The 10,332-nt window shown below is 34.8% G+C and overlaps 1 protein-coding gene across 1 annotated transcript in view; it reads right to left on the bottom strand.

Annotated features, from left to right (window-relative positions):
* The window catches only part of MALRD1 (MAM and LDL receptor class A domain containing 1), a 520,465-nt gene that overhangs the window by 175,088 nt on the left and 335,045 nt on the right, over positions 1 to 10,332 (bottom strand). Inside the window, 3 exon segments of the mRNA XM_023533144.1 lie at positions 480 to 510; positions 512 to 547; positions 549 to 613. Of these exon segments, the coding sequence (XP_023388912.1) occupies positions 480 to 510; positions 512 to 547; positions 549 to 613 (132 nt within the window).

Here is a 10,332-nt window from a genome sequence, read left to right as displayed (position 1 = left end):
AAAAATTAATGTGGCTCCTCTAGTCCTCTTTTCCCAGTGCAATGTAATTGATAAAATTATTCATTAAACTAGTATTTTTTCAAAGTGCTAATTTTTATCCTCATCTATAAAATCAACTTTTTTAAAAGAAGGAATAGAAACAGTAATGAAAACCAATAAAGAAGTGCAGACTGCTAGTTCAGTGTCTGACAATTTTAATTCTGACTCCACGTAGTTCTATACAATGGCATGATGGGAGATTTCTGTAACATGCTTTGCTATAGATAGGTTGTAGTTTCTAGTACGGGGGCAAAAAGAATGAGAGGCTGCCATCTGGATATTTGCATAGAGAAGCTGGAAAAATGTTTTGGCTATTCCAAATCTACTCTAATGCATGAAAAGAACATTGCTTTTCAGTAGTCAATGCCAATATGTCTCTCTACTAATAACGTGAAGACCTGTGCTGAATTGGCAGCACTAGAACAGACCAATGTACTTACCACACTGGGCTTCATCAGACCTATCTGAGCAGACGAAGTTTATGGTCACAGACAAGGTGGGATGCAGTAAATACACTTCTTGTTGTGGCACAAAAAGTCAGTGGTTTCTGGGCAAATCTCCGAAGTCTCTCCCACTGGGGAAGAAATAAAATAACAAATAAATCGTTATTTTGTAATATTTTCAGTAATTTGAATATTCTTTTAAGTCATTTTATAGATTCCACGCTATCAAATAAGTTAGTGATTTTAATAGTTGTCCAAGGTAGATGTCCAGACAACGCCCCCTCCTTCGGTCCCACCGCCATTGTTCAGCAAGTTATTCAGACTATACTTTCGAAATATCTTTCAACTGGTCAAGGGCTGACCGGTGTCTATTACATAAATTCAAACTTCTAATCAATGCATTAAATAGCTTTTGTTTTTGGTACCAGCATAGTGTTCCATTCGCATCTTCTGCAACTCTTTCCATAAGCACCTGCGGTTAAACTATATCCTGCGACTGAGGGTTTCACACATAATGAAGAGCCACTTGCTCTTCGTTTTCCCATGTGTTCACATACGCTGCTTCCTTCATCTGCACTGACCATTCTCTCCTGTGCTCCTGGTGGTCTGCTCAACTTCTCTATCTATCCTAGTCTGGCCTCTCTGTCATCCAAGCCCCAGGTTGGACGCTCCCTGTGTCACGTGACTAAAGATCCTTTTTATTCCTATATTAAATGTTTAGCCACTTGTATAAGAGCTGTTTACATGTTTGTCTGTTACTCCAGACTCCAAGCTCATTAGCAATGAGAGTTTTTGCTGTATTCTGTTGAGCTTACATGGCACCTACTATGTAGTGTGTGCTTAAAAATGAAGACATAATGGTTTTATCTAAAGGAAGTTTAGAAAAGTGAACCTAGATAGAATGTTCAAAGCAATACACATATTTGCATATTACTTGAACTGATATAAAGTCTAATGATAATATTTTGTAGCTTCGAATGATACACCTTAAAGGTCTAAAATTATTTTTAGCCAGTTCAACAAATTAAATAAAGCCCAGCAATTCCTTTGATACATAGACTGTAAATTCAGGCTGGTGTGCCTGAGGTGGGAGTAAGTTAGGCAAGGTTAGGCAGTATTTCCATAAAGAAAAAATGTAAAACTCTATAAAGATTTGATAAAAGTGCATTTACATAGCCTTCAAATCATCACTACAACACAATAGCTAAAACTTGAATAATTTCCAGAAATAATTTACCAGTATGATGCAGTCCAAATACGGAGATTGGAGAAAGAGCACCTAAGACAACAACAGGATTTTCAACTCTGGGCATCAGTAAGACAAAGAATTAAAGGGCATGTTCATCGAGTGGTTCAGAATCTTTGCCATATTATTTTAATTAACACTAGTGAGAATTCACAGTTACCCAGAGCAATATGTAGACACTATTTACTATGCAAGTCAAAGCACTGAAATTATTTTATTTTTCCATGCTATCGGCTGTGGAGCCATGTAATTACTCCACAGAGGAAATGTCTTAACGCATAATTTAAATAATTGGTTCTTAGTTTTTTAAAAAAATATGACTAAAATAGACTACATCACTAAATGAGCCTTATTTCCTTAAAAGTATAGAAGAGCAAAGATAGGGAGAGAAATCGAGTCAGTGCTTTGAATTTCAGTAAACCAAGTGATTACTAGAAGTTCTATGGTATGCGAGTCGTACCAAGAAAAAATTTTATAAAACCTAACATTCTATGAAAAGTAGATTTTTAAGACAAGAATATAGTCAGTCAGACTGTTGTTAGCAGAAATATTATGGTAAATAGAAAAAATTATGTTATTTTATTGAGAATATCTTGTACGTGTTTAGCCAGTTTCAATTTCTTCATTCAGTCAAAATGATAAACTCTACAGATTTGATAGTTGGAAAATATAAGAAATGAAAGATAACCTCACATATTCTACAGTTGACCATGCTAAGAATGGAAATAACATTGGTGCTCATAATAGAGAGTTGAAGGTAATCTGGCTGACAGAATTGGCATATGAAACAGATTAAATATTTATTTAGGCCCCCCCAAAAGTTTGAGACCTAAAGACATAAAATTAAGTATGGTAAATTGAAAAATCCTAGAAATAATTTAAAAAAAAAGGTCTGAAAAAATATATATATGAATGACTAATTCACTATGCATTTAAATGAACTGTCACCAACTTGAAAGTGACATCAACTGAAAACTGGCTTTATTCTGCTTTGAAACAGAGTTTACAGTAAAGATGTCCTTGATCCTTTAAATTTCTATTTGTATTTAAATAGTTTTCTCCACAGGGTTTATTACCAGATACAATCATTCTAGTGCTATATCTGTGAACAAACATTTGTTTTATCATGTTCTTCAAGTGATGATATACAGCAGGCTCTGAGATTTCAGAAAGTAAATTTCCCAGGGCACATGTTTCGTAAGCCCCTTCATATCTCATATAGAATACACTGATCACATGAAGGACAGAAAAGGCAAAATGGGCATTCTCTCAGCCTTTGGAGACCATGTTATTTAGTTGATAAAGTCATGTCTTAGGCTCTTCTTCACTGTGAGTTTCTCAGATTTTCCTTTTTTTTTTTTTTTTTTTTATGACTTTTACAATTTGGAGGGAACTGGTCAAGTATTTTGTAGGATGACTTTCTGTTGGAATTTGTCTGATTTTCCCACTCCTAATTAGCCAGAATTATGGGTTTTGGCAGGGAAGACTTCAGAAGTAAAGTGTTATTTTCATCACGTTGTGACAAGGGTTTATACTATTAACATGACTTGTCGCTGTTCATGTTGACTTTGTTTACCTGGCTGATGTAGTGCTTGTCATGTTTCTCCACCGTAAAGTCACTTTTTTCCCACCCCTTCCCATACTATGTGCTTTGGAAGGAAGTCACTATGTGTGGATCACAGCTGTTGGGTAGTGATCTATGCTCCCTTCCTTGAGGGGAGAGAATCTACATAAATTGTTTAAAATTCTTATGCATGGGAGATTTGTCTCTTCTCTCCCATTTACTTATTTACTCAGTAATTTATTTCTATCAATATGGACTACAGGATATTTATAATTTGAGTCATAATGTAATGCTACTCTATTTTTTTACTCAAATTGTTTCAGTTTTTGCCAAGGGGAGCTCTTTCATTTGGTTCCTGTGTCCTTTTGACGTACCCCATCAATGCAGGCTGTTTTAGGGGGAACACTACCATATTTTCTAGTAAGTTGCTCAGGCTCATTTCATATCTCTTATATTTCCTGATCCAGTCTTAGAATCAGTCATCAGCCATTTCTCAGAGGAGCCCTGGTTCCTTTTATTGGAAAATGCTATCAGAAACCAAGATCTGGGGACTAGGTTGCTCCTTGCTACTGGGGTGTCATTGTTCTGTGCTATTATAACTTGAATTTTTCAATTATGGAAAAAGATCAATATTATCTCTTCAAATAGTATCTTTCCTTAAGCCTCTGTTCTCTACTTCTGGAACTTCTATTAGATAAGTATTGAATTTAATCATTCTATCCTTGATGTCTGTTAATCTTTACTCCACAGTTTTTTCTCTTTACCATACTGTTTCATTCTGAGTAAACTCACATTTATTTGATGACTTATTCTTCAACTGTGTTTCTAATCTGTTTGTTTAACTTTTCCATTGATATTTATTCTCATTTCTAGAAGTTAATTTTAGTTATTTTTATTTAGTATCTTACCTAGTCTTCTTTCATGCTTTCCATTTTCTATATTATGATCTTATGATCCTAGTAGCATATAGTACCAACAGCATAAATTTATACTGGCTTCTACATTGTCCTTGAAGTTTCAATAGTTCTTGAAATTTTAACATTAATTTGTTGTTTCGGAGTTCTTCTCACATCACGTTCTAGCCTATATGTGGTATGGCACAAAGAGTAGGTTTAATTCAAAGGATCTTTTTCTCATATAGGATTAAAAAATCAGTCCCCAAATCCTTTAGACCCCTGGGAAGTTAGATTCCACCTGCAATCTAAATTTTGATTCTCCTTTTTTGGTTCTGGGAGTGGTAGAAAGCATATCCTGTGATACGATTTTGTTAATTCTTCTGTAGTCTAATTTTCAATATGAATTTAATATCTAAAAACTGTCATTACCTTACGAAGTCTAAAAATAACCCTAAGAAAGCCCCATGAAAATAATTTTCTCCAAATAAAACTACTTATTTAATATAAACTTGAGGCTACTTGCATTTTGTCCAATAGTAGACCTGTGCTTAAAAATAAACTCTATTTTATGTTCATATAAAAGTAAATATATATAAGCATCTGAACGCATTTGCTGAAACAGAAACATTAAGATGTATTTGTAGTAGCTATAAGAGAAAACTTTTCTGTAACTGGTTTCTTTTTACTTGTTAATATATGAATTTCCCTTGTCATTTGTCTGTTTTAATTTGTTGATAAATTATCTTTAGATAGTTTTTATTATAAGTATGTCTCAAAAGTTTTATCATTCCAAGTAAAAGTTTTACTCTAGTTAAAGCTGGTAATATTGGACAGTACATGCTGAATACTAATAGGTGGTCCAAAAATGTGGACCAAGTTAATGATTTCAATCCCATTCTAATAAAATCTGTAAGCTGAGGAAAGCCATTTACTATTGATCTCTAAATGAAAACAATGATAATCACTCTCATACAAAATACTATATGTTTGTTCATATCTAGTGATGTCATCTATTTAAAATATTCATTTATTCATCCTGAAAATATACTGAGTATATACTCCGTGATATACTGAGGATTTGTCAGACACCATGATGGATGCTGTGATAGTTCTTATCCTCAAAGGATTTATAATCTGGTGAGAAAAGCATATTACTAAGACAGGATGTTTAGTGCTATAATAGAAGATATTTATGGCTTGCTGTCAGAGGACACAAAAAAGTAGTCCTAGCTTGTACTAGCATGTTAAAAAATATTTAATACATTTATTCAGTTGATGGCCTTCCAAGTGCCAATCATCTCAGTTAGTTAGTTATTCAGCCAATTAGTAAGATAAGCCAGACCATTCAACTGAGAGGACACAGTTCCTATATGAATCTCCTTTATAAAACTCCATTCTTCTCAGTTCTTTACCAAGTAAGTTTGGCAACATATTGCAAAAATGGAAGATTCAGATTTATTTAAAGGAAGAGCAACATTTTGGATAATAAAAGGGAAATAGGCTTAAGAATAAATATTTTGGAAAAGATATGCACCCCAAATCTTCCCTTGGGTGAACTGTTTATTTCACTTGAGTGCTCTCTTGTTCTGGAAATATCAGGGGCAAGTTTGCAAATAAAAGGAAATCTCAACATTGCTGATGACTTAATATCACATGGGTGATATTTTCAAATGTTCCAAAAAGTAACAATAATACCTTTCATATTTTCTATTCAGTGCAAATATTTAATTCTATCTTATGTTAGAAAAATTGCTAGGCTTTAAGAAGGTCAGTGCACATATCAGACAACTGTTAGCAACACATCTGAAACTGTAACCTCAGTGACCTCAGTGACAGCAAAGTTCAGTTTGTGTCAAATTATCAGAAGTGTTATTGGAGTTACTGGACCATGTCTTAGTGCACAGAGAGAGTTTCGGGAAATGTAAAAAATGCAATTCTACTTGTGCCTGCTAAATGGAAAATATCCTAAAGATCAGCTTTTCATGTTTTTAAACAAAAAGGTGACTTTATTTTTGTTTGAAAAAACTATATATGCCAAGCTCTCTTTTCAGACATGAAACAGATTTTTATCTAATTTTTTAGATCTGGGTATATTTTAAATATCTACTTTTCTTTATGGATTCGCCATATAATTTAAGGACAATAGATTGCTGAATCCTAGGTTGTATATACATCGAATAATTGGTTTAAAGGTTTAGACAAAAAATATTTTTGGAAGGCCTAGAAAGGAGGAAGAGAAAATAATCAGAAAAAAAAATGGCAATGACAAAACTCAGAAACGATATACCTGACAAAGAGCACTAGGCTTTTATGAATGAAGAAATATTTTTAGCGGTGTGCTGTTTCAGAAGTCCCCATCACTCTTCACCTCTTTTCGATTTTTAAAATTCCTCTAAAAGAACCCTTGCTCAGTTATATGACAATTTCTTAACCATCATTTTAAAAGAAATAACCCTTTCCATTCCAGACTTTACTGCTGCATCCGTCGTGCCAAAAACGCCTTTCATTTTACAACCCTAATACCTTTAGCTCCTTGGCATCACAGTCCTGTTATCCTGCCATCTCTTAACCTTCCTTCTCCTCTCTTGGCTCTTGTTCCAGTCCAGGCCTTTATGTGCCAGCGGAGTAATTGTGACTCTGATTCATTTTCCTTTGCTCTTCCATGGGCATCATATTTCCTGTTATGATTTTATTGACCAACCTGGCTGCTAAAGACCCAATAGCTATATCCCAAACTGTAAATTTTCCTGAGTTTAGACACTTATGATACATTTTCTATTGGATTTCTCTACAACATATCAGACCCACTAAATGTAACCAAAAATACACACACTTTTTTTTTTCTTTTTGCCTTCTACTTTATCTTTCCTTACTTCTTGCTTCATAATAAACCTCACAGTACCCATCTACGTGTGGTCCACAGATGGACATCTTTTTTTTTTTTTCTTTACCATTTTTGTCTTTACTCATGTTTGTTTTTATGCCTTCGTCCTTCCTCAGCTATGTAGTGGAGATAGCTGGCTACTTATAACATATGCTCGAATTTCTATAATGTAGAGTTGCTGCTGAGTCAGCCAGACACTATTTCTCAGATACATTTGCAGCCAGGTGGAGCCATCAGGGTGTGTTCTAACACATGGTCTGTGAGTGGAAGTGATACATATCGCTCTCTTTACCTCACGCTCTTTACCTCTCCTGGTGGGATAGAAAAGCAACGATCACGAGGTAGACCTTGAAGGCCACGATTAAAGATCTGCCTACGCCCTGAATAAAAGCATGAGGTAAAGCTTCCCCACCACTCTGTTCTCCTGCCAACTCCAGCATAGTAGTAGGTAAGGAATGAACCGCCTGAATTGTGATGCATTTGGATAACAGTAGCCTAGCCTGACACGACCAGAATACGATGATGATGGTATGGTGGTGATGACTCTAACTCTCACAGAGCATTTACTACATGTCTCATTATGTTTAAGCACATTACATATATTAACTCATTTAATTCTCAAGGTAGCTCCAAGAAGCAGGTACTATAATTCTTCTTACATCAATTACCAAAGTTCCCAAGACAATTCACAGCAAAGCCAGAATTCATGTTTTGAACCTCCAACCTCTTCTCCTGCTCAAATATCCAATCCTATAAGCCACAAGTTATTTAAGTGTTGTTTCTTCCAAGATGGATTTATCCATCCAGTTCTCTTGGTACCTTGGATAATCTCAAGTATAGAGCATGGTATTGAAATACAGTACCATGATACAGTTTCTGTTGGATTTATCTACTATACAACTGATGAACTAAACATCTTCCTTCTGGAAATATATAGAAGAATCCTTCAGGGAAGAAACTATATTATATTCATTGCTAGATCCCTAAAACATAGCACCAAGCCCAGACTCCTTTCAGGTAATTAAGTAATTTTTGCTAAATTGTGTTTAAATTTCATAAAGCTTACTGGACTTTACCACTGCAACCAGAATACTTGGCTATTTAAACTTAAAATAAATTTAAAACATGCTATGAGTACTAAGCACTAAGAATTACATTTAAAAAAATTTGAAACACATTCGGCAAAATGATTCCTATGAAACTTTGCAGTGAGAAATAGTTATAAGAAAACTGTCAACTACTGAAAATTATTCAGAGGACAAATGGACTGTGTGGTAATTATTGTCACTGCCTAAGGTAATTTCTGAGATGTAATATATTTTGTGAGTTTGATAGTCTATATAAACACAGCTAATGATGTAATTTATTGTTTGCTACAAAGACGAGGAGGCTCACAGTGTGTGGTGACATGAGGCAGAAAGCAAAGACAATCTAAAGAGAAGTGGGCCAAGGCAGCAGAGAGGACTGAGATAATGAATGTTCTTTTTGAGAAGAAGACAGATTTGGTATGAGACATAAACTTGTAAAGAAAGAAAAAAATCACTCAAGAAAATTGTAACCATCGTTAATAAGTGGTTCTTCATTAAAAATATTTGTCTACATGCTAGATTCTAGCTCTAACTCAAAGAATACACATGAGGAATGGAAGATGTCATGTGTTTAGATGTAACTAAAATTTTATAACTGCTATATTAAGATGGGAATACACACTTTGCCTCCACTCCACTCCAAGGTTTGTCTCTACTTCACTGGGATGAGATGTAAGATGAAAGTTGCATATTAAAGCACCAATATCACATATATCTAAAAGTGAATGGCAAAGGAGGCGGATTTAATTGCTTAGAATACTATTTCCTGTTCCCTTGCTCAGGTAACTTTTGCGTAGAATTTATACTGAAGAATTTGCCGATAGGTTCAAAATATTAACTCATAGTAGGAATATATGTTTCTCTCTCTCTCTCTCTCTCTCTCTGTCTCTCTCTCTCTATAGATATCTATAGATAATAGTTGATTCATTTTGACCAAATTGAAAACAACTACATTTATATCTTATCAAACAAGTCTGCAATTATCATGTTTATTTCTTTTACTCTTACAACCACTGTGAAATGATTGAATAAGCACTAAGCTGAGAGTCAATGAGCCTTATTTCTACTCTTATATTTGTAAAACCCCCGAGAAACTTGAAATAAAATCATTCAAATACTTTGTACTGCTAAGGTCTTTCCACTCTAAAATTCTATGGAATGCTGAATATTACCTGAAGACATTTTCTTAGTTAATTCATTGAAAATTTTCTCATTTTTTAAAAATATAAATGCAAAGATGAAAATATTGTAGCAAGTAATCTCAGATTATTATTTTTAGCTATCCAAACCCTCCAAAACTACATTTCTCCTATGAGGTAAAATATAAAATAAAAATTCTGTTAAATTGCTGGGCATTAAGGAGTTAAAAAATTACTCTTGTGGACTGTCTCAAGCTATAGGCATCCCCACACCAGCATGTATACTTCCACTTAAGTGGCGAAGTCAAGAGTTACATAAAACCTAAGAGTTGACTAGCATTGATCCCATATAAATAGATCTGGCAAAAACTAAAAAAAAAAAAACAAAAAACAAACAAACAATTAAAAAAACCCAACATTAACATTTTTTGGTACAAAATACATAAAAATAATTAGGTAAAGAACTTAGGCTAATGAGATAGAGAATTTGGAAGTGCAAATTGAAATAGACACATATTTCTGAAAACTGTACAAACCCCCCAGAGTGGGTCATGAATCTTCCATGTTTAATATATCACATGGATAAAAAAGTAGACAGTTAGATTGTTATAAAATAAGTGCTGTTATGTGCAGCCAGGACTCGTGTTCCAAATAAACATGAGATGAATGTGTTTCCTGGTTTAGGGCAATTGCTCAGGCTATGGTTTAACATCCACCTCTAATGTGCACAGGGTCTGGAGTGGGCTCCCCAGTCTGCAGGTACAATCCCACCCTCATCTCTGCAGTCATCTCTTAGCTACCCCTGCAGCTGAGCATGCATAGTAGCAGTGCAGTCCAATCCTTTCATGTGAGGACTTTACTGGGGAAGAGGCCTGCAAAGGTCTCTAAAGCCAGCTTGGAGCCACTTAATCAGAGAACTCCAAGATCCCAGATTTAGAAGAGGGAGCAGGGGCTCTGAGTGGGCATGTCTTTTTAGCTCTCGGCAGACTCCTTGCTAACTGGAGAGGGGTGTAGCCTGAGGAGAGACAGAAGA

Source organism: Pteropus vampyrus, unplaced genomic scaffold (genome assembly GCF_000151845.1).
Source record: "Pteropus vampyrus isolate Shadow unplaced genomic scaffold, Pvam_2.0 Scaffold96, whole genome shotgun sequence".
NCBI lineage: Eukaryota > Metazoa > Chordata > Mammalia > Chiroptera > Pteropodidae > Pteropus > Pteropus vampyrus.
This window is presented reverse-complemented; position numbering and strand designations above follow the sequence as displayed.